Consider the following 25,155-nt stretch of genomic DNA (forward strand, 5'->3'; position numbering starts at 1 on the left):
AGATGTCTAGTCTGAACCACACAAAGCAGGCAAGGATTGAGACTGGACACAGGGAAAAGGCTGGAAAGGTTTAGAGCTATGACATTTTATTAACTATTATTGAGACTGATTTAAAAATAAATGGTTGCAAACCCAGACTGTTTAAATAAGAATGATCAAATAGCACTCCGCTCAGGCTTAATTTAGGAAGTAATGAAGCGACCCTGAGGCAAAAGGAGTCCCAGGCCGAGTTGCAGCTCTAGGGTCAACACACTCCACCCTGAGCATGTGTGTGGTCCAGACTGCAGAAGGTACGACTGAATGAAGAGGAGCTGAGCAGAAAGCCTAACTTTGCAATGAATGTGTAGAGCGTGACACACTCACAGAACCTTCTAGGGAAAGGCAGGGTCCGCAGTGGCAAGAAATGGCCTTTCGTAACAATGAAAGAGCCTTGGTCACAGTTTTCAAGCTACGGACAAAGCCACAAAGGGCTCATTCTTGAGTCCAGCCTGGTCTTTATGCCCTGGACGCTTGGCCCTATTCTGTGGAAGGCCCCCACAGGTCTCAGCACTAGGCCTCAGAGCCTGCCCCAGGAAGCTCTGGCCCTTCAGAGGGGTTTTCAAATGCTAATAAAGCTTGGTCAGAGGCCCAGCTGTCCAGCCAGGGGTTAGAGGGGATCATTCCCTCTCTGGTTCCCTAAATCTCCTCACCAAGAGAAACTGGAAATCCCTGGGGGTCTGTAAAAGGCCATTCCTAGTGGGGGCTGGGGAGTGGTTTTCCATTTCTTCCTTCCTGTGAGCCCTCAGGATACATGAAAGACCACCATCAGCCACCAGAGCTCAGTCCTCCCTGACCGCTGTGCACTCAGGGTAGTACAGAGGCTAAAGAAAGCTACAGTCAGGGCTGCCTCTGCTTGAAAGGACCCATGACTCCACACAGCACATCCTTCAGTAACAACTCCTCACGGTGAAACCTCTTAAAACTCTGTGTGTGTGTGTGTGTGTGTGTGTGTGTGTGTGTGTGTGTGTGTGTGTGTACATGTTTACAAGTCTATTCCTGAATGGGTGTGGAAATTCACGGGCACCTCAAACTTGACCCTCATCCGATCCCTACCTCGCTAGAGTTCCGCTTTAGTTACAGTGGTCTGAAGCCTGACTGGCCCGGATATAATACATGAACAAAATCTAGGGTACTGGGTTGCAGGAAAGGGTATTGTTTGAAAAATAATTAGCCCTGCCTTTGAAACACTGAAAAAAAAAAAGAAGACATTCTCCAAGGGTTCCTAATTCATCCCAACCCTGGAGCATGATGGGTGGGCTGCCTGTATTCTATGTAAAAGTACAGTTCCACTGGTCTACACGGAAAAAGTACAGCATGCCCCCCCCCACCTTCAGAAGTAAGGTGCTCCCCCCTGCCCCCACCCCGGCCCTCAGAAGATGCCCTCCCCTCAGAAGTAAGGTGCTCACAGTGCAGACAGGAAGATAGTGCTCCTTCTGGGGTTTGTGTGGCCAGAGCAAACGTTCCTTTCTCCAAGCACTGCTCTGAGGACCCTAGGACGATCATGAGCTTTCCAGGAACAGTATCAGAGCAAGAAAATGGTAGAGGGCCAACAAACCTGAGGAACCTACATGGTAGAGAAAAAAAGCAATGCTCCCCGAGTTGTTATCTGCCCTCCATGTGTGCTTTGCACTCACACCCCCATACACACACACACACACACACACACACACACACACACACACACTCACACCATACACACACTGCGCAGGATATTCATTCACACTGTGTGAAGATGTGTCACTGTGATTGGTTTAATAAAAAGCTGGTTAGCCAATAGCTAGGCAGGAGAGGTTAGGCGGGACTTCTGGGCAGAGAGGGGAACTCAGGGGATGAATCTAGGTGCTTGGATTTCACCAGAAAGACAGGGAGGGAGTCAGATGTACAGAATGGAGAAGAGGTAAAGAGCTATGTGGCAAAACACAGATTAACAGAAATGGGTTAAATTATAAGAGCTAGTCAAGAGCTTGGCCTAAGCTAAGTTCAAGCTTTCATAATTAATAAGTCTCCATATCATTATTTGGGGGCTGGTGGTCCAAAGGAAGTCCAACAGAAAGTCCAACTAACTACATACACACACACACACACACACACACACACACACACACACACACACACACACACACGAAGGAAAGAAAGCAGCTTAAGTGTGCCAGGCATGAAGTCTGCAGGAGCTTTACAGGGAGAAAATGGGAAGAGGCCCAAGACAGATTGAAGACTTAAGCCTGACGATTTTGAGGTCAAGCTTCTCATGGCACAGCAATCATAGTCTCTCAAGAAAGGGTCTCAACATTTTATCTTGTTTGCTCCTACAGTGCTGTGCTGGGAAGCAAACCCAGGGCCTTGGATGCACCAGGCAAGCTTTGCTTTGGTGTTCACAGATCAGTGGCAATCAACGCCCGTGTGCACTCTCTAAAGATTCAGGGAGGGGGGTTCTGGGATACGCGGGACATGCTCCAGACTGCTGAGTGCAGACAGGCCAATTGGGATGCACTCCATCTACGAAGAGCCAGAATGACACCAAAGCACATGAAGAGAATCTGCAAACTTCAGCTCCATCCTTCCGTGGCCCAAGCTGCTGCTGTGGCTGTTGGGGACAATTCAATGGAGCTGGATCCAGAGAAGATCTCCTTTGAAACTGGAAGAGAGCTCCCCACATGAGCTGCAGTCCACTTAGGGGCAGACACACAGGTTGGGACAAGCATCATGACTCCCCAGAGGTTGCGGAATTAACCAGGCCTGGACGAGGCAGTGCAGAACATAAAGTTCAAAGCCAATCCTTTGGGCTCTGCCTGACTGGATCCTGATTGGGTCCCCTAACTGCCCCCACTGCATCTCTCCATAAGCCCATCCCAATTTGACATCTCAGGCTAGTCATCTCAGGAGTAGGTTTCCCTACTCCAAGCCATGCTGAGTGAGAAGTGGAATGCACATACCTAGTCTTCTGCCAGAAATAAAGCACCCACCAAGCTTTAGGAGGCCACAGATCGTCTCTGCAGCCCTTCACACACCCATGCAATGCTCACCTGGGGAAGGGCAGAGCCAGCACTAATCCTGAGGGTACTACATGCCATCCAGTGTCCTAAGACCCCTTCCTCCACCTGCAGCACTAACCCATCAAAAGAGACAACAGAATCTCTTCTCGCTGGGGAAAATCAGTCTAACTCTTCCCCTCAAGGGGGTCAAATACAGCTGTGAGTGAGCGCTTCAACAGGAGTTTTCAACAGTCTCTGCCTGACCCCACCCCCAAAGCCCATCCCCAAGTTACAGCCCAGAGCTCTGCCGTGCAGCAAGGCTCACATCAGAAACCAAGACAGCAACAGACTATGATGATGTGCACACATCACACAGGAGCAGAATCAAAGTCCGCTCTGGGTAATTAATTCTCCTTTTTAATACTTGACCTTCTCCCGCAGGGAGAGGAAAGGATGCGACACTGGAGCTTTGAAGCTTCAGTTGTACAAACCTGCGCCCCGCCTTTCTACACACTGTAGCCTCACTTCCAAACAAACTACCAGAGAAGGTCCAAGGCAGAGTCATTCTTTAAGAAACAGGATGTGCCTGGTGGCGGCGGCGCACGTCTGTAGTCTCAGCATTCGGGAGGCGGAGGCAGGCGAATCTCAGTGAGTTCAAGGCCAGCCTGGTCTACAGAGCGAGTTCCAAGATAGCCAGGACTGTTACACAGAGAAAACAAAACAAAACAAAAACAACAGCAAAAGAAAGAAAGAAAAAAGAAAAAGAAATAAGAACTAGACAAGCAAACCGCGCGGATTTTCTGTATGTGCGGTCAATGGGCTTTTGTGTCTAAAAGGCCAAGTCCTTCACAGCCGAGCTGCTGCTGCAGGTGGCAGTTGGTTACGAACCTGCTTACCATGGTAAAACTTCCTCTTCCAACTCCACAGACCTCCTTTTGAAAATGCTGAAACTGGAAAAGCTCATTTGACTCTGGTTCCCAACTAGTTCTGTCTGGTATTAATTGGCTAAATGTGATTGCAAGACCCTGAGAAATGAATATGCATTATCACGTGATCAAGAAGGGTGGGCAGGGTGCGCAAGCCTGTAATCCCAGCACTCACAGGCAGATACAGGAGGACTGAAAATTTTGAGACCCTTTATCAAAAGCAAAAGAAAAGAAAAGAAAAGTAAGAAGAAACATACAGGGTATTCCTTCTAGGTTTTGCCGGGCATCAAAGTGAGCTGGAAAAGATTAGAAATCCAACCAAGAGCCGTTCCCCTAGGAATTTTTTTCAAACACCTTTCACTGGTCAGGGCGTGGTGGTGCACACCTTTCCCAGCACTTGAAAGGCAGAGGCAGGTGGATCTTTTGAGTTTGAGGACAGCCTGCTCTACAGAGTGAGTTCCAGTCTGGCTAAGGTTACACAGTAAAGACCCTGGCTCATAAAAAACAAAACAAACCAAGCCACAGTTACAGAGAGAGCGGACTGACTATATAGTAAACCCCTTTCATAGTCAAGGAAGCCAAGTACACTGAAATTGTGGGTGACAGCAAGGGGGTCTGTGCCCAAAGAAAGTTTCCAGGGCTAGCAGAGACACTGTGGGGTCCTGACCTCCTGTAGGCCAGGCAGGACACTTCAATCCCCCTGTTGCTGAAAGAGCCCACAGATTGCCCTAGCCACAGCCCATGGCTATTCCTAGTGATTTCATCCACTAGATATTTTGCCTGCTCATTGAAAATACAAGCTCTAGGGCTGGAGAGATGGCTCAGTGGTTAAAAGCACTGGCTACTCTTTCAGAGTACCTGGGTTCAATTCCAGCACCCACATCTGAAGGTTCACATCTGCCTATAACTCCAGCTGTAGGAGGATCCAATGATGCCTCTGGCCTCTGAGGGTACATGCACTCATGTGCACTTGCCCCCCACCCACCCCCTGCCCCATAATTAAAAATAAAATCTAAAAAAAGGTTAAGAATAGAAAAGAATGCTGGGTTCTGCTAGGTGTCACACATCTGTAACTCTAGCACTCAGGAGGCTGAAACAGGGAGATCATGAGTTCAGGCACACCCTGGGCTACACACAGAGTTCAGATCAGCCTTGGCTGCACAGAGACCCTGTCAAAAGAAAGTAAGATAAATAAAAATCCAGAAAATCAAATGGCCTCTGGGTCAGCCATCTAAGTACCCCAACCAGGCAAGTCCATCCACAGCTTGCTGAACTCACAGGACAGTGCCCAGACTTCACCAGAGTAGTTTCTGAGACGGTGAATCTATTTATTGCCTCCTAAGGCCTGCTCACGTCAGAAAATGTTTCCAGGCCCTGACAAGTAGCTAACCTTTTTCTAGTTAAATTCCATTAATGGGGGAAAGTGGGGGAAGGGTACGAAGGAAAAGGCAAACTCTTTGCCACACAGCAAGACCGCACTTACTTGTAAGCACCTGCTGTGGGTCAGAGCCCCCAACTCGGCCAGCCCTTCCGTGAAGTGGGCTGCTTCCAGTTTCCTCGCCTCCCCACCATTCCTCACACACTGCACAGCTCAGAGAAGCTGGGTCAGTCTGACGGCAGCCCTTGTCTGGGTCCGCGCTGAGTGACCAACATGCTCTGCAGACGGTGGAGCCCGGGAGGGTCCGCGCTAAGTGACCAACATGCTCTGCAGACAGTGGAGCCCAGGAGGGTCCACTCTATTTACCAACATGCTCTGCAGACAGTGGAGCCCGGGAGGGTCCACTCTAAGTGACCAACATGCTCTGCAGACAGTGGAGCCCGGGAGGGTCCACTCTAAGTGACCAACATGCTCTGCAGACAGTGGAGCCCGGGAGGGTCCACTCTAAGTTACCAACATGCTCTGCAGACAGTGGAGCCCGGGAGGGTCCACTCTATTTACCAACATGCTCTGTAGAAGGTGGAGCCCAGGAGGAGCTGTTGGGTCCAAGATGGGATACAAAGGTGAATGGGTAAAGTCCAGATCCTAGCTGTCTGTACTGCTGTTCCTGGGACTTCCTGATTCCCTCCACTCTCAGATGAAGGAAAGAGGGAAGGCTAAGCAATTCTATGTAACCTGACTGTAGGAGGAAGCAGTAAGATCACTGGTGATAATATTCTGGTACGTTGGCCAGACTCCTTGTCAGGACTGAGGCTGGAGGCAGGAAGCACAGCTGCTGAAATCCAGTCTGTTTAGCCTTTAAGTCTCCAGCCTCAGAGAACTTTCTTAATATTGGGATGGAGCCAGCTTTGAAGTCCGAAGACTTGGCAGACTGCTGTACCTCTACAGATTTTAAAGGTGACAGAGCATCTCCTTGGTGCCCGAACTCCTGGCAGGTGGGAATGAAGCAGCAGTCCTGGACAGCAACACCAAGACCAGCGCGTTCTTCTTAAAGGATGGCTGGGTACCGGCACCAAACCGCAAAACGTGCAGACCACATCACCTGGCAACCCACTGGAGGAACTTGTCCTCGGCGGAGGGGACACAGCTGCAAGTTGTCCATACATGTTCCTTGCACAGTATTTAAACTGGGGAGCGCGCACGGGGTGGTGGGAGTGTGTGTAAGCTGAAAGCTCATCAAGAGAGGGGTCTGCCACGCTACTTCCACATAAGGGAACACTACACACTGGCTGTCACAAACATTGCTACTGATCTGTATTTACTCAGTTCCAAACACCTCAAGCTGGACATCGTGGTAATGTGTAAATCCCAGCACTTGGGCGGCTGAGGAAGAGGGATTGCTGTGAGTCTGAGGCCAGCCTGGGCTGCATAGAGACTTTCAGGCCAGACTCAGTTACACAGCGATCCTCTGTCTAAAAATAAAAACCACCAAAGATTTCCGAGAGGACACTGGGTGTAGAAAGCATGTCAGCATACAGTACTTAGTAAAACTGTCCAATTAGCTTCTGTACAAAGACGTGCTCAGAGGACGACAACCAAATAGAGCGACTGCTCCAGGGGCCGAGCGAGTGCTAGATGACATTTCTTTTTCATTTTCAGTTTAGGTACTCCACAGTTACACAGGCTTATCAGAAGATTCAAGCACAGAAGTGCAGCAACGTGACATTTCCTCCTGGTCCCACTGCTCATCTGGGTCCACTGTTTTTTTTAAACACTTAGTGATTGATTTATGTGTGTGTGTGTGTGTGTGTGTGTGTGTGTGTGTGAAAGAGAGAGAGAGAGAGAGAGAGAGAGAGAGAGAGAGAGAGCGAGCAAGCGAGCAGTGGCAGTCAGAGGATGACGTGCAGAGGCTGGTCCTCTCCTGTGGGTCCTGGGTATCTAACTGAGTTTGGCGTCCGCACCTTTCCCAGCCTGCCAGCTGCACTTTCCTATGAGGATGAGTAATCCAATTCCCATTTCTTTCTTTCTTTCTTTCTTTCTTTCTTTCTTTCTTTCTTTCTTTCTTTCTTTCTTTCTTTCTTTCTTTCTTTCTTTCTTTCTTTTTTTCTGGGCTGGGATGAAGTTCAGGCCTTGATATCATACTTTCTTTTTTTAGGAGGGGCTGGGGGAGGGTGGTATCAAGACAGAGTTTCTCTGTGTAGCCCTGACTCTCCTGGAACTCACTTTGTAGACCAGGCTGGCTTCAAACTTACAGAGATGTGCCTGCCTCTGCTCCCGCCCAGCCCATATTTTTTTTTTTTTTTTGGTTTTTCGAGACAGGGTTTCTCTGTGTAGCTTTGCGCCTTTCCTGGAACTCACTTGGTAGCCCAGGCTGGCCTCGAACTCACAGAGATCCACCCGCCTCTGCCTCCCGAGTGCTGGGATTAAAGGCGTGCACCACCACCGCCCGGCCATATTTTCTTTTTTAAAGGCAAAACTATGACTCTATTCTACCCATTTTTCTATGGTTTGCTTTTTTCATGTTTCCAGTATCACCTGGATATTTTAGCAATAGCAAAAACAACAATCAGGTTATATTTGGGAAATTAAAGTGCTCCAGCTAAGACAGACATTAACAAGTGTGTGATCTGCAGGAAAGGACCAAGGCTTTAGAGTTCAGGTAATCACACTGCTCAGTATGGGAGGATCCAGGTACATCCAGTGAAAGTTGACAGCATCCTCTTATCCTAAGGCAACAAATCCACACAAAGTGTGCTTGGAGGTAGGTGGGCCCAGTGCTCAGAAGAGAGCAGCACCCCAGGAATGTGCTGTCCATGGGGCTACTGTCACCAGACAGAAAAGGACCCCGGTAGCTGTCGTGGAGCCCACCTGGTCTCAGTGTTACCCAGGCCGGCTTTGGACTCCTGGGCTCAAGTGATCCTACTCCCTTGGCTGCCTGAGTAGCTGGGACAGCATGTATGCCACCCTCTCTCCGGAGGGGCACCAAAGCACCTTCTTTTCTTCCTTTCTGGTTCAAGCTTCCTGGAAAGGGCTCTGTAATAAGACAGAAATACTACCAGGACCTCATCAGAACTCGAGGGCAGGCTCATACCTGCCCCTGGGTCTGGCCCCTGAGGCAAGAAGGCAGGCTTGACTGGCTGTGGGTTCCACTCCAGGGATCCCAGGCAGGGCTGTGACTGGCTTAACCTGTCATTTCCTCCTAGAGAGCTGGAAGAAAGGGACCAGGCTAGCAGCTGTCCTTGTCTGTTTTCATGTTATTGTTTTTCTAATAACAAAACACATCTCGGTAGAACATTTCAACATGGCAATTACAAGAAAGGAAGTAGAAAAGACCCCTAACCCTCCCATCACACTACCGTGCCTCTACGACCACCCTCCTTCATCATCCACATGTCCGAGAGGACACACTGTTAGAACTGGGACCCACCGATACACCATACTGTTAGAACTGGGACCCACCGATACACCACACTGTTAGAACTGGGACCCACCGATACACCACACTGTTAGAACTGGGACCCACCGATACACCACACTGTTAGAACTGGGACCCACCGATACACCACACTGTGCTCTTTTCTTTCTTTTTTTTTTTTCTTTTTTGAGACAGAATTTCTCTGTGTAACAGTCCTGGCTGTCCTGGAACTCACTCTGTAGACCAGGCTGGCCTCGAACTCACTGAGATCCACCTGCCTCTGCCTCCCAAGTACTGGGATTAAAGGCGTGCGCCACCACCACCTGGCTTCTTTTTCTTTTAAGAGTGCTTCCAAGCTGTGTGTGTGGTAACACACAGCTGTAATCCTAGCATTCAGGAGGTGGAGGCAGGGGCATCAAGAGCTCAAATCATCTTTGACTACACAATGAGCTTGATGCCAGCCTGGGTTGTCTCAAAAAACCCAGATAAGCAACAATCCAAACAAATCCCCACGAACACTATTATTTGTTTTTGTGTGTGTGCTCTCCCAGGCAGTGTACCAGGATTGCCCATATCTAAAACTGTGTTTCTCAGGCGAAGTAATCATATCATGGGGAAATACAGTTTTGACCTAAGGTTCTGTGCATTTCAGCTGGTTGAACTGGGATTTGAACCCACGAAACCTGCTACTTGGGGCGCTGCAACATTGTTCCACAGTCTTCTCTAAACCTCTGGTCATGATCATCAAAGCCAACCACAGGAGATCAGCGATGAGAGACCCAGCCTAAGGGTGAACCACCCCAGTTTAATGCCTGTTAAACAGCTTCTTTGTCCTAAAGCTCCGAGAGGTCCTCCAGGTCTGCAAGAAGGACACAGGCCTGGGAAGCCGAGGAATTTGCCCCAGTGCCCACAGCAGCTCAGCAGGAGACGCATTCCCTCCCTCCTCAGGGAAGCACTAGGCTACACTGATCCCTTGGCCGTGGTGCTGGTGGCTGGGACACGAAGGCAGCTAATTCTATTCTCAGAGCCTCAGCAACCTCAGCCTCCAGGCAGCCACCTCTGCACTTGGGTATTATCAGAGGCGAAAGACATTTTCCAAGTTTTTGAAAAGTCAGGCTTTTCAGAGAGTGGCCAGATACTAAGTATTTGTGGATTTCACAGGCCATGGAATGTTTGTTTGTTTGTTTGTTTGTTTGTTTGCTTTTCTGGAGCCTGAGGATTGAACCCAGGCCCTCACACTAGTGAAACAAGTGCTGTCTCTACCACTGGACGCCCCACCCTCAACCTTTTAACTCTTCTGTCATGGCGGCGGCACAAGCAGCTGTCTGGCGGGGCATGGACAGGGTACTGCAGGCCTGCAGGCCGGTCTCCCTGCACAGCAGGTGGCCAGCAGAGCTCGGTCTGCGCGCTGTACTGGCCAACCTTGCTCTGTCTTCCCTAAAAACGCTTGGATTTATTAGTTCAGGCTAAAGCACTTAGACTTTGGAGCACACACTCGTTTCTGAGGACTGACCTGTTTTCCTTCTGTGGGTAGGAATGCAATCTTTCAGCTATTAATCTAAAATCCTGGGAAACGCAGAGAAAGTGTTTTGACTTGCAGTTGGTCAGTATTACTAACAGATGAAAGGGGAAATATTTTACAGATCCATAGCAACCAGAAGAGAGGATAAATCAGCCAAAGGGAAAGAAAATGTCAGGAAAATCAAAAAGACTAGGAGGAAGAAAAATGATGCTAATATAAGATGGCAGCCACATTTGGCTTTGGTTAGCTGACTGGGGCAACGAGGGCAGCTTATCCAAGTCAGGAAGCAGAGGGCTCCAGCTCTCCTCGGTAAGAGCATCTCCTTGCAGAACTCACTTGCGGCCCAGACAGCAACAGCACACAACATATGGAACGTTAGGGAGAAGCAAGCAAGGAGGCTGGGGACTGCGGCAGGGCCACGTCTCCCTGGACTGGACTCTGAGTTCACCTGTGGGGAGTGGGGAAGCAGAGCCTGATGCCCTTGGGAGGGAGCTGGAATACCAACCTTGGGCTGTGCTGCTGAACACAGGTATGGTGAGAACCACACAAGACCTAGAGAGAGAGGAGGCTGAGAGCCTCAGTGGTTAGAGTTTGGGGGAAGCATTTCCCTGAGCTAAGGTTCCCAAGGACAAGGATGACAGAGCAAGCAATCCGCAGGTGATGGCTCAGCTTTAACCTTCAACGGCCTCATCACCTTCTGGGGAGAACCACTCTCGAACGCAGGGACGGGGCTGGAGAGATGGCTCAGTGGTTAAGAGCACTGGCTGCTCTTCCACAGGACCTGGGTTGTTTCCAGCACTCACATGGCAGCTCATAACCATATGCAACTCCAGTCCAGAGGATCTGACACCTTCTTCTGGCCTCTAGGGTACTCAGCATGCATGAGATGCACTTACTAACATAGCAAAATACTCATACACAGAAAATAAAATGTTTAAAAATAAATCAAAGTGTGTATACCTCAAATCCAAGCACATCTTACTAAAAGGAACAAGGTTTTCAGTCTCCAAGCTCCTCCTTTGGCCCCTCTCTCCTTAAAAGGCGTTTGTAGCTTTCCACTGCCCAGAATCAGATCCAGACTCAGGCCTGACTTGCCTCAAGGCCCAGCACTTTCCCATCCAGGCCGCACCTCCAGCCATGCCGCCTGCGCCTTTCTTCTCCCTCTCAGCTGGCTGAGGAAGGCTCTTTCCCTCCTCCAGGGCTCACACATGTTGTTGTTTCTCTCTGCCAAAAACGTCTTTCTCTTCCCTCTTGCCTCCAGTCTGTCCTTTGCCGACCCTGTGATCTGGAACATGCCGCCGCTTCAACGTTTCTGGAGCTCTTTGCCCCTCCTCTCTACAGAATCAGTTCTCATCCACTCCATCTTGCGGGCACTGTCTCCACCTTGGGATGGGATCCTGTTTCTCTCACCTCGGCTTCCCCAGCATCTTTAGAGGCCCCAGCACACAGCAGGCACACAGGTAAAGTAACCCAAAGGAGGGAAACCGCTCATTTCCACCTGTTCCTCCCTCCTCTGGAACCTTGGAGGCTCAAGAAGCCACAGCATGTGAAACAGGGCTCATTAGACATTCTTGGAGGCACATGCACGGGGCTGCTGAGCCTCGGAGAATTCTGAAGGTCATATCTGTTTGAGTTTTAAAATCAACTATTTATTTTTATCTTTTTGTTTTTTTTCAAGACAAGGTATCTCTGTGTAGATCTGGCTGTCCTTGAACTCAAGAGATCCGCCTGCCTTTGCCTCCCAGTGCTGGGATTAAAGTTGTGCACCACCACTGCCCAGCAAATAACTCTTTATTTTAATTATGTGTTTGTTTTTGTTTTTTAGATAGGGTCTCATGCAGCCCAGTCTGGCTTTGAACTCACTATATAGCCAAGGATGATCTCAAACTCCTGATTCTTCTGCCTCCACCTCCCAAGTGCTGGGATTACAGGTATGTGCCTGCCGCCACGCCCTGGCTGCTGTAATTTCACTTATAAATACAGTGAAGAAGAAATGTTTAAAAACCAACCGTGTGGTGCCAGTCTACCGGTACCACAGACAGTTCAATGGGTCCCTTTCCCCGATCTGGCAGCTCAGGAAAAGGTCCCTGCTGGAACCACTACCGTCTCCCTGTTTGAGTCTCAACTGTCATGAGGTTGCCATCAAACAGCAGCAGGCTGTGTCAATCACAAGGGAAGGGACTGTGCTTTTCCTAAGAACTCAGTGAAACCGCCTGCAAGTTCGGGTTAAGACCCACAGTGACTGAACTGCGAGCAGACACCCTCTCCTGTGGAATCTAAAGCACAGCTCAGGAATCAGGTCCTGCAGAACTGGACGGGGTGGGGGTGGGGGCTTCCTCCTAATGAAACCCAGAGGGCAGGGCAAGAAGAGCTGTCACTGGCCATCTGAGAAGAAAGAACAAGCTGATCAAACAGTTAAAAGTGAACAGGAAGGAAGAGAACCTAGCTGCAGAACAGGGAAGGCAGACGTTCAAATGTCTACTCCTGAGTACTGATGTGTGCACCATAAAAACCTTCCAGGACATTCCAGAGGACTCTGCCAAAGGACTCAAAATCTGCAGGAGCAGGCGAAATGACAGCTGCCCTGTCCTGTGACTGGAACAGTCTCTCTTTCCTGAAGATACTTCTGTACTGTCCCAGGCCCTGACCAGTAGGCAAGGTTTCTTTGACCCCAGGCAGGGAAGAGTGGTAGACACTGTTCTGGCCATCTGGTGCCTGTTCCCTGCTGCCTGCCTTAGTCTCTTTGTGTTGTTATAGCAAGATAACCTAGAACGCACAGAGGTTCATTAGGCTCACGATTGTGATAGCTGGAGTTCCAAACACCATGGTGTTCTGGTTCCAGTGAGGGGCTCCTGGCTGTGTCACAGCATCTTTGATGCTACCTGAAAGTGAATGCTCCACTTGGCATCTGTGTGTGAACAGTCCCCAGCTGGTGGCAAGAGGAGGCTAGGAACAAGCCTTTAGGGTTAGGTGGCCTCTGGTTCTAGCCTCCGGCTGTTTCTCGAGACCAAGGTGTCCCATGTTCCTGCTCCATCTTCCTTCCTCTGGGAGATGGAAGCAGAAGCAGACCACTCCTCTCTCCAGGTGACTCTGTCCCAGGAACAGAAAGTGACGGACACAAGGGGAGGAGCCGGAGACCGGCGTGCGGCCGGCCCTGCTTTCTAACAGCTTGCTCTCTTGCTAGACGGCACAGAAGGTTCCAGTCCCTCCCTGTGGCTACACTACAGACCTGTCTTCAAAAGGAAAAGAAACATTGATCATACTGTTTGTAGACCTGAGGGGCAATCAATGAGCCATGGCAACCATCCCCAGAATAGGAGAGAGCTGGTTTAAAAAGGCAACCAAGTCCTAGGCGGGCAGAGCACGAGCCAGAGAAGAGGTCCTCAGCCAGAGTGCCAACAAAAGCCAACCCCGGCGGGATCAGCTCCTCTTCCGGTGATTCTGTACAAGGTGTCCTCATCAGGCACTCTAGTCACTTGTCAGGACATCCCATAAGATGCAAGGAGACAGAACAGGAGGAGTCAGCTCTAACTCTACCTCTTCTAATGACTGACTTCCCAGTGCACACCACGACCACTGAGCTGAGTGAGAGCTGTCTCTACTGCCCCATGAACAACTGATTTTGCCAGCCAGAGCCACACCTACTTCCTCCGCCAGTAGTTACCCTCTGGCTTAAGGGATCCCCTCTCCACTCTCCGTGGTTAGAAGTAAGGGCGAAGGGGACCTTATGTGTACTCTGGTGCTATACCTGGACTACTGCCACCAACAACGGTGGTCAAATGACCCAGGAGGAACTGAGCTGCATCCCTTCCCAGGACTAACACAGAAGTGTTGGGAGGAAAAAAATTGTCCACCTACTGCTCTGCAGATCAAGAACTTGGAAGTAGACTAATACTGCTATCACTTCTGGCTGATAAATGCCATTCTGTAAGACAAGACCAACACACAGCACCACGGCCCAGCAGATACTGAGCACACAGATTAAGTCACGCCTGAAACCCTGCATGTCCCTGTTACCGGAGCCAAATAGAGTCAGGAAGGCTTTGCCATCTACGGAAGCTCCTTCCCTAGCTAGTCACGTTTCTGCTGCCCTTTCTCTCCGGCTTAGCTTCCGACCTCTCAGCAAACCTTCCAATGGGCCGGCCAGAGCTGAGTTACTCCAGAGCAGACTTCAAGGCTGCCTACTGTGGTGTGATGGCCTGATGTGGACACTTGCTGCCCCCCACTCTACACCCACCAGAGTCCACCCCTCTTCCCTTTGCTTGACTCTGGCCTGGTGCTAAAACCGCCTGGCATTTGGATCTGGAAAAGCAGGTCTCAACAGTCATTTGACTGTGGTGCTCGGCATGCCCTCACATGCAGCTGGGTGGGGCAGAGGGTGGAGCGCTCTGTATGAAGTTAATGGGTTTAGAGTGGACGGAACAGAGAGGCAAGGCCATCAGACAGAATTCTGATGCCATTTACAAATGCAGGTCTATCTGTGGATGTATCAAGCAAAGAACACACATGTTCTGTATAATATGATCATGTGTGACCCTGATAGAGTGTATCACCCAGGAATTAGTGATAGCTACAAACCACAAGAAGAGGTTCTATCAGCAGCTGAGCATGCTCCACTGAGAGCTTGAGCAGCCTAAAATCCAGTCTGAAGAGCAGTTAATCACACTACAGCGTCTGCATCACGATTAACTACACGCCCCCGCCCCCCCCCCACTGACTCTAGTGCATTTAGAACAGGGCTCCCAAGGCAAGTCCCAAATCAACTACACAAAATCTGTTGTATATCGGGTGTGAGTATAGGTTCACATGGGTCTGTGGAATCAAGACTCAGAGGCACCTCAAGGATGATTTTAGACTTTCACAGCTTCAGGGGAGATCGGTCTCTATGGATTTCCAAGGCAAGTACCCAAATCAACTACATAAAAATCAAGGAACAGACAGGTGTGATCCCAGCATCTGGGAGGCAGAGGCAGGCAGATCTCTGTGAGTTTGAGGCTAGCCTGGTCTACAGAGTGAGTTCCAGGACAGCCAGGGCTACATGTGAGGCCCTGTCTTAAAACAAAAAAATTTCGGGGCTGGAGAGATGGCTCAGAGGTTAAGAGCACTGACTGCTCTTTCAGAGGTCCTGAGTTCAATTCCCAGCAACCACATGGTGGCTCACAACCATCTGTAATGAGATCTGGTGCCCTCTTCTGGCCTGCAGTCATACATGCTGTATACATAATAAATAAACAAATCTTAAAAAAAAATTAAAAAATTAAAGAAAAAAATCTCAGCACAACATCTGATCCAAGTTTGGTTTATAATGTGATATACAAATCAAGCAATTGTATTTGTATCACTACTGCTGATTTTCTGCATTAGGGCAAGACAATGCACCAAATGTCCACTGTCTGTTAGGCAGGCATCTGGCAGAGGCACAAGTAAGACATGACCAAATACACACCACCACAACCTGGCAAACCAGCCTGCTGATCCATGCAGTCCTTTTTTTTCTTTTTGGTTTTTTGAGGCAGGTTTCTCTGTATAGTCCTGGCTGTCCTGGAACTCACTCTGTAGACCAGGCTGGCCTCAAACTCACAGAGATCCACCTGCTTCTCCCTCCCAGGTGCTGGGATTAAAGGTGTGTGCCACCCCTGCCTGGTTCCATACCATCCTAAGATCACAGGCCTATAAGATCAAATAAGAACCATGCAGCAGCGGCAGGAAGGAGGGGGAGAAGGTGCTGGGAGTCAAGTGGGACGAGACCAACAGGTGCGTGCACAGACTCCGGAGGACCAGCTGATTTCTCTTTGGGTGTTGGCTATGTGGGTCTGTTCAGTTTGTGGAGACTCATCACGCTATACAGTTACACATGCACTTTGTACATAAATTTTTCATGAATAAAAAGTTAGAAGAAAAGGCTGGATGTGGTGGCACACACCTGTGGTCCCATCACTTGAAGGAGGAGACAGGCAGAGCTTGGGCTTGCTGGCCCAGCAGTCTCTGTGAGCCACAAGCCAATGAGACGCTGACTCAAAAAATAACCTGGGGGCTGCAGAAATGGCTCTGCAGTGATGAGTACTTGCTGTTCTTACACAGGACTCAGATTTGGTTTCTAGCACCGACATGGTGGCTTACACCAGGCTGTCACTCTAGTTCTAGGAAATCTGATGCCTTCTTCTGGCTTCTGAAGGCACCAGGCACACATGTGGCACACATACATACATGCAGACACTCACAGATAGGTACACATAAAATAAAAATACGTCATCAAATATACTCGGCAGATGGCTCCTGAGGAGCAACAGCCAAGGTTGTTCTCTAACCTCCACACGCATGTGCACCCACACACATGTGCACCCACACGCATGTGCACCCACACACATGTGCACCCACACACATGTGCACCCACACGCATGTGCACCCACACACATGTGCACCCACACACATGTGCACCCACACACATGTGCACCCACACACATGTGCACCCACACGCATGTGCACCCACACGCATGTGCACCCACACGCATGTGCACCCACACGCATGTGCACCCACACACATGTGCACCCACACACATGTGCACCCACACACATGCAGCTGCACACATCAAGGCTTTAAAAATAAAAGATACATATTTAAGAGGTTTGGGAGATTTTATAAATGCTTTTTCTTACCCTGCTCTGTTTTTCAAGAGCTACAGACTGTCACCCTGCTGAGCATCAGTGCTGCCTGACCCTGACGAGCTATCCCAGAGCAGAATGGCCATGTGAATAAGCAGCATTCATCCACATAGAGGAGTTTCAAATTTCTCATTGTACAGCTTGCGACATCAGGTAGACCAGATGTCCGCAGAGCTCCTGTCAGCACACTAGCAGGTAAAGCGTACTTCCTTCATTGCCTGGGCTCAGGTCCTGCCTTCACACCTAGGAGAGCCGTAATCTTAAACGTGTTACTAACCTTCTCGATGTTGTCTTCTGCATGTAAGGCTGACATGGCCCTGTGCTCCATCCCCAGTATGAAAAAGAAAAAAAAAAGTACTTAAACTGATATAGTGGCCTAGCACTCAAGAAACTAAGGCAGGAGAATGTCGAGTACTCAGCCTGGGTTACATAGAGAGATTTTGTCTCTAAACACAAAATAAAATAAAATCAAAAAGCCAAAACCTGGTGCTACCCTTTGTGTGTTAGAGGCACACAGGTACACTAATGTCTCAGCTCTTGTCCTCACCACCATTTAGGCCTTAGCCTAAAATCAGGGACCATTGGCTTCTCATCACTTTCCTGTGTTTCAATAACTCACTATTATTCTCTGCCAAGTTCCAAAACAGCACTTGAAGTAGACTTGTTTAACCATTTAATTGGTTGGTGTTGTTTTGTTTTGTTGTGAGGCAGAATTTCACTATACAGCCCACGCTGGCCTTCAGCTCAGGGCCTTGGTGCCGGGAAGACAGGTGTGATTTACCACTGCCTGATTTACCTGTTACTTAAAAAGTACGATGCTGTCATAGACAGTCCGGAAACCAGAAAGCCGGGTATTACGCGTTAAGAGTGGAGTCACCCTGTTGTTCTGAAGTGCCTGGTGGGGTCTGCAGGCACGACTGACAGCAGTGGGGAAGCTGTGGGGGCCACTGGTGCAGAAGGGACTGGAGGGCACACAGTGGTCAACACACACTTAGGGAAGAGGCACGACTTTCAGTGCAAACATTTCCTACAGGGAAGTGAGGAGTAAAATGAATATCCAGACACCTTCCATCTTGACCACAAATAACATTTCACACTTGCTTTCTCCCACATATCTTACTTTTTTGCTGAATCATTTAGTATTTTATCCACAGTCATTTCAGCCTTTGACAGTATCTTATACAACCCCACAACCCCACAAGGAACTTCACTGTGGTGCAATGCTGATGTCTAACACACAGTCACATTCACTTTTCCCAGCTGTCCTACAAACGACCTTTTTCTCCCAGGGTTGAATCAAGGATCAAACACTGCATGTAAACCACCAAGTTTCCTTGAACTGGGGACAGTCCTAGCTGGGTACAGGAATCTAGGAAAGTGCACTGTAGAATGTCCCACAGTGTGGCCACATTTGGCTGCAACTTACTTGGATCTGGGTTCAACCTGTTTGGAAAAGTGTTCCTCAGCTACCTTCTCCTACTTGGCTTGTCCATGTACAGCATGGACAGAGAGATACAAAGTAACACTTGGCGATCAGTGTGGCCGAACTTGATCCTTTCAAAGGAGACATCCGTTCTGATCTTCCTTTGTCAGGATAGTCCCTCTGTCCCTCTGTCTCTCTCTCTCAAATGTATTTTTTGTTTGTTTGTTTTATGTGCATGAGTATTTTGCCTGCATATATGTCTGTACACCCATGAGTTCTCAAAGCCCATGGAGGCCAGAAAAGGGAGTTGGATCCCCTGGAACTTTGAGTTACAGGAGGTTGTCAGCCACCCTGTGTGTGCTGGGAACTGGACTCAGGTCCTCTGTAAGAACAGACAGTGCTCTTAACCACTGAGCCATCTCTCTGGTCCCTCTTCTTCCTCTTATCAACAAATAAGTAATCTGTAGAGTGATTCTTTGAGTTCCTGTCTCCTAAAAACTTTTTTTTTTAAAACACATTATTTACTGAGGATGAAAATGCACACCATGACATACATGTGGAGGTCAGAGAACACTTGAAGGAGCTGGTTCTCTTCAGCATCTGGGTTCCAGGGATCAAATTCAGGCTTGGCAGTAAGCACCTTGCCCCCGAGCCATCTCACTGGCTCCTTAACAATTTTTTTTTGTTGTTGTTGTGGTTTGGTTTGTTTTTTTTTGAGACAGGGTTTCTCTGTGTAGTTTTGGTGCCTGTCCTGGATCCGCCTGCCTCTGCCTCCCAAGTGCTAGAATTAAAGGCATGTGCCAGAATTAAAGGCATGTGCCACTGCTGCCTGGCTCACAATTTTTTTTAATTACATTTATTTGTATGTATATGTGTGTGGGCACATGCCCTAGCATACATATGGAGGTCAGAGGACAACCTGAGAGCTGGCTCTCCCCCACCATACGGGTCCCAGGGATCAAACTCAGGTGGCCGGGTGGCAGCAAGCACCTTTACCTATGGAGCCATGTCCCCAGTCCCCTGACATCCGTTTTAACCAGTTTAGGAGGATTGAGAGTTCAAGGCCAGCTTGGGCTATATATAAGACTCTGTGGTTCTTCCCCCCAAAAAAGGCAAAATAAAATAATGATTTGCATTATAATGTCAAAATTACTTCACATTAGACATTATTAGCATTTTGTAACATGCATTTTACATTTCCCTCATCTCTATCTACCTAAGCAGGTACAAAAATGAATATATTAACAAGAAGTGGCGTACACCTCATCATTAGAGCCCTCATTCCCACAGCAGATCAAATTTTACAACAAAGAAAAATCTATTTTGAAAGTTAGACCTGGTGGCACAGGCCTGAAATCGGACTAAAGAGTGAGTTCGGACAACTTAATGAGACCCTGTCTCAAAGTAAAGAATAGAGTATGCTAGATACAGGTCAGTTTCAGAGCTCTTGCCTTTATGTACAAGACCCCAGATTCAATCCCTATGTCCTTTCTCTCTCTCCCCACCCCCTCTGGTGTGACCCAGTAATCCTAGCATCTGGAGGCTGAGAGGTGGGGTTCAGGCTGGTCAAGGCCATTATGTATACTAAGGAAAGGATGGAGAGGAAGAGTGAAGGGGGAGAGGCCATACCAAATCAAAGATAGAAAAATCTAGGTCACACAAATACTCGGAACTCTCTGCACTATTCGGGAGCTATGACGCCTTCACAGGCTGGAGGAGACTGGCAGAATGAGCTGAGAAAGTAAGAGCATCACTTCCAGCACAAAGGCCTTACCCAAGATCCACTGCAGCAGTCCCCGGTGGGCACGAGGAGCAAAGGACAACCAACCTCTTGGAGGGCATTTGAATAATCTAACTCAGTTCTGATTTTAGCATCCTCTCCACCCTGTGAGGGAAAGGAACAAGTTCCAGTCCCTATTATTCTCCCAGGCTGAGCCAAGATTAGCCTATGTGCTTGAGGGCTGGAAATAGACACAGAGACAGCCAGGCCACTGGGAACAGGGAACAGGCTAGTTATGACAGACAGCAACAAAGCCTTAGGTTATTGGGACACTGGCCGAGTCTCTGCTAAGTCCACACGGCTTCCCACCCATGAAAGCACTCTGTAGACATCAGAATACACCTGCAAGTTCCCAAAGCCCACCAGGCCGATGGGCACAGGACCAGCAGACCCGCCAGCCTCTGGGCTATTACCTGACTGGAAGACGTATCGAGCCAGGCCCTGCATCAGCTCCGCTGGCCATGTTGGTGGGGCAGACTCCCCAGTTTCTCTCTTCAGACGAAATGTCAATTCAAAGCCAAAACCACTCGGTCCATCTGTTCCTGTAAACCTGAAAGGAATGAAAACATTTTCAGTTTAACTACCACAGGACAAAGTCTACAAAGTCTCTGTGTGGTGGCCTCCACAGGATTTCCTCAACTCAAAGGGAATGCCAGGGTGAAGAAGTCTCTCCAAAGCTTGCTTTACCCTCCAGTGAGCTGAGGGTGTACATGTATGATGTTGGCCCAGTCAAACTTCTACACTGGTACTCTTGAGTCATAAGTTCCAGATTTTATGATTTCTAGAACCTTCCTTTTATATGACAGAACACTACTGAAAATCTTATGTTCCTCACTTATTCAAACTGCTAATAAGTACCCACTGAATTTGCTAAGGATACATGTCCTATGATCCAACAGTATGGCTGTGTGCTGGGGAAGACGTGGCCTTCTTCCTCTCCACCTCCAGGGACACCATTCTTAGCTGCACTGACTAGTCTCCTAAGTCAGCACTGTAGACAAGTCCCAAGGCAGACTGCAAATACTGAGTGGGTCCACCCTCTTCCTAAGGCCAGTACCACCCTATCAGTGAGCACTACTCGCTCTAACCCTCCATGAGCATGCCTCAGTCACTGGACCCCAAAGGAGAACAGTGCAGTCTCAGGGAAGTCCCTGACACAGGTGACTGCCAGAGAGGGGAGTGATGTCTATTCAAGAGCAGAACCTGGGTGTGTGTGTGTGTGTGTGTGTGTGTGTGCGCCACACCTACTCAGGTGAGGGAAGTGTCCAGGGAGGAGTCCCCAAAAGCTCCTCAAAGCCTGCCAGGATGAGAAAGGCTAAGAGTTAAAATATGTACATGTAATTTTCGGTAATTATATCTTGTCCAAACAGGAACCACAAGGGTTATACACATGTAAACTCCCCAGCATACAAACACAAACCATACACTAAAATGACAGCCAACACCTTCCTTCTACCTCTTGAGAGCCGAAGACACAATCAGTGTTCAACCCTGGAACTCCTTCCTCGTGGTATCTTTTGTCATCATCCCCAAGAGGCTAGGATGGGAGACTGGGTAGAAAGACACTGCCGAGAGCCGCCACAGCTTCCACTTGGTGTGCTTGGGTAGGCCCAGCAGACCAGCCCCAGGCACCACTGTGGGAGAGAGCACCTCTGAGAAGCTGCATCCTCAGAAATCATCACAGTCAAATCCAACTGCACTCAAGGAAGTGTGCGTGGTTTGATTAGTTTTCTGGTTACCAGGTGGATGCAGAATCCATTTAGAGGGTACACATGGGTTCCTGGAGGCAAGGTCAGAAATTGCTTAAAGTGACACTATTTACACTATTTGTTTCCTTGATGAATTGCCCTGCTGGGGTCAAGACCAAACAGAATCTGTGGGAATAGCTAGTGATCAAGATGCACTGCCTCCCAGAGGCCTCAGGTTTGGAAGAGGGTGAAAATCCAGAGCTCTAGGAGATTGACTTAAAGCTCTGGAAAAGGCTGGGACACGGTGGTAAGCACCCTTTAATGCCAGCACTGGAGAGATAGAGCCAAGTGAGTTCGAGGCTAGCCAGAGCTACGCAGTGAGACCCTGTCTCAGAAATCAACCAAACAAAGCTCCACACAGGGAGATGGGTCACTAGGGCACCACCAATTAGAGACAGCTTTGTAAAGTGCATTAGACCATTGTTCCAGGGCTCTCATCTTGGGCCAAGGAAAACACATGATTTCTAACCACAAAAACGTGAGAAACAGACTAAAAGGAACATATGCGTTATAGACCGCACAATGGAGAGGATCCATGGGTGCAGAGAGAGAAGTCACTGAGCCATTTATGCTCACACCACATCTCCTCACTGAGGAGGGCTCTATGCACACACATGCATGAGTGTGCATTCATGCACACACATGTGCACACCATCTGTCTCCACACAGGGTGCTTTCTAAGCCAGCTCTGTGGTGGGCAGGCCAGTTCTCCCTCGGCTGAGGAGGAGGGGCTGAGCTAGGCAGATGGTTCCCACCTGTGTTTGATTACCACCCACCAGGACGGCTGGACACAACCTCGTCACTCTGAAACATGAGTTTGGAATGGGCCAGCCTTAGGATAAACACATGACCTGGGCCTGTCAGATTTCTTTTTCAAAGCAGGCTGTGCAGGCAATAACAGCCAAACAACAAGATCATTCAGTGTTTAAAGTTCCCCGAAGGGCTTGGCTTGGTCCGGACCATTTCATACAGAGGCTTCTCCTGCCAAAGAGGGTTTGTCTGACCAGAGAACGGAGCTGCTCCAAGGGAACAGCTGTCTTCCATGTCTTCTAGGATGAAACATGAGAGCAATGAGATACATTCACACACACACACACACACACACACACACACACACACACACACACACGTTCATGCCTCCCCAACTCACATATACTTACGTACCCACACTATACACACTACATACATATGCAAAAAATAAGTTTATAAAGTAAAAATATCATAGTCATTTAAGGTTAATTAATTATTGAAGAAAATGGTTTCTGGAAATTGAGTGTGGCCTACATGTCAGTGTTTATAAAGTCTACAGTAGTGCATCCTACTGTCCTGGGCCTTCACAGACTCAGCCAGAACAAGCTCTAGTCCTAGAAGAGCCAGTCACCACAAGTGTCCTATATAGGCATAACTTTTGTTTTTTAAGATTTATTCACAAACTGAGTGGTGGTGGCGCACGCCTTAAATCCCAGTACTCAAGGCAGAGGCAGGCAGATCTCTGTGAGTTCAAGGCCAGCCGGGTCTACAGAGCAAGGTACACAGTCAGCTACATAGAGAAACCCTATCTCAAAACACAAACAAACAAACAGAAAAGATTTATCCACTATGTGTGTGTGCACGTGTGGGGGGTGTTGGGAACTACACTTCCGGCACAAATGTGGTCATCAAAGAACAATTCGCAGGAGCCCCCTCTCTCCTTCCCGCACACGGATCCAGGAGAGCCAACTTAGACTCTCAGGCTTTCAAGTGCTACCTTAACCACCGAGCCTCCTACCAGCCCTGCTGAAAAGCTTTTATGCCATATCAGCTATTATTTAACGTAGCAGGTACTAGTTCTGGGAACTCACCATAAGGAAATAATCTTGTATTTGGAAAAAAGCCTTTGGCATAAACATATCCAGTAGTTTATAAAAAAAAAAAAATCCCAGTCTTCTCTAAGTAGGCGCTTATAGAAGCTTCTGGTGCTCTGTTAGGACACCAGCATGACTAAAAGCCAGGGCTAGCAGGAAGTAGCAGGAAACAGACTGACCTGTGAGCTCTGAGAAACAAAGGGCTCCCTCTGTGTGCCTCCACCTGGTACGGTGGATCCAGGTTACATCCGCACCCCCACATAGAGCCTCTACTGTTAACTATCAGGTACAACTGTAAATGGCGCCTCATCAAGTCAAACGGTCGTGAAAGTGGAACTTCTGTATATGGCTGGTGGCAATGCAGCTGTATAGAAACATTATGGCTGTTCTCAAAAACTGAAACAGAATTACTGCAATGAACCAGTAATTCCATGGCCGGGTATCTACACAAAAGCCTGAACACAAGGTCTTGAACACTCCTGTTGACAGCAGCATTATTTCCAATAATGCTGGAGGAATCACAAACAGTAAAGGCAATCCAGGAGCCTACTGCCAAGGTGAGTAAATGGAAAAACGTGCAGATACGAAACAGTCAACTACTCACTCTAAGAAAGAAAGAAAGAAAGAAAGAAAGAAAGAAAGAAAGAAAGAAAGAAAGAAAGAAAGAAAGAAAGAAAGAAAGAAAAAGGAAAGCAGAATATTCCTATATTCCCAGAATTTGGGAGGTGGAGGCAGGAGTATCAGTAGTTCAAGACCACCCTCAGCCATATAGCGGGCTATCTCAAAAATCAAAATAAGGGGTCAGTGAGATGATTCACTACAGACACTTGTCACCGAATCTGATGGCCTGAGTCCCATCCCTGGACCCTACATGCTGCAGAAAACTGACTCCCATTAAGTTGTCTTGACTTCCATACAGGTACTGTGATGTGTATGTGCCAGTGCACACTCACTTGTACGTGTGTGCGTGCGTGCGCGCTCGTGTGCACACACACACACACACACACACACACACACACACACACAATGCAATAACAAATTAAAAATAAATAGCTAATGGCTGAGGCGGAATGGCAAGTCTGCCAGGAGCAACAGAAAATCTGGGCAGTGAGGGCATCACCCCACAGCCCAGTGTCAGCTTCCTCGGCCCTTGGCTGCCCCAGGGTGGACTCCAAGGCCATACCACTCCAGAATCCCAGTAAGAGACGGAATAGAAAGAGTGAAACAGTACAAATACAGGCTGCAAAGGCCAGCTGAACGGACGCCATCTTCACCACCCCCACCTTCGGGCTAACCCACGGGCAAATTCACCTCCACGTGCCCCAGTTCCTTTCTTTCTTTTTATTGTACTTTTTATTTCAAAAATGGGGAGACTTGCAGAGGGTGGAAGGAATACAGAATTGGTTGTAGAGGAAGGTGTTTCTAAATACCATCTAAGGCCATGT

General features: G+C 48.6%; 1 protein-coding gene across 4 annotated transcripts in view; it reads right to left on the minus strand.

Annotated features, from left to right (window-relative positions):
• Positions 1-25,155, minus strand: part of Sufu (SUFU negative regulator of hedgehog signaling) — a 108,869-nt gene that overhangs the window by 61,010 nt on the left and 22,704 nt on the right. For all 4 annotated transcript variants that reach the window (XR_008223086.1, XM_052761981.1, XM_052761982.1 and 1 more), the window contains exon 3: positions 20,532-20,668. Coding sequence is in view for 3 of the 4 variants with exons in the window: in XM_052761981.1 (XP_052617941.1) it covers positions 20,532-20,668 (137 nt within the window). In the remaining variant the exon portion in view is untranslated. The remainder of the gene's footprint in view (positions 1-20,531; positions 20,669-25,155) is intronic.

Source organism: Peromyscus californicus, unplaced genomic scaffold, assembly GCF_007827085.1.
Source record: "Peromyscus californicus insignis strain IS unplaced genomic scaffold, ASM782708v3 Scaffold_4__1_contigs__length_199733344, whole genome shotgun sequence".
Classification (NCBI taxonomy): Eukaryota; Metazoa; Chordata; class Mammalia; order Rodentia; family Cricetidae; genus Peromyscus; species Peromyscus californicus.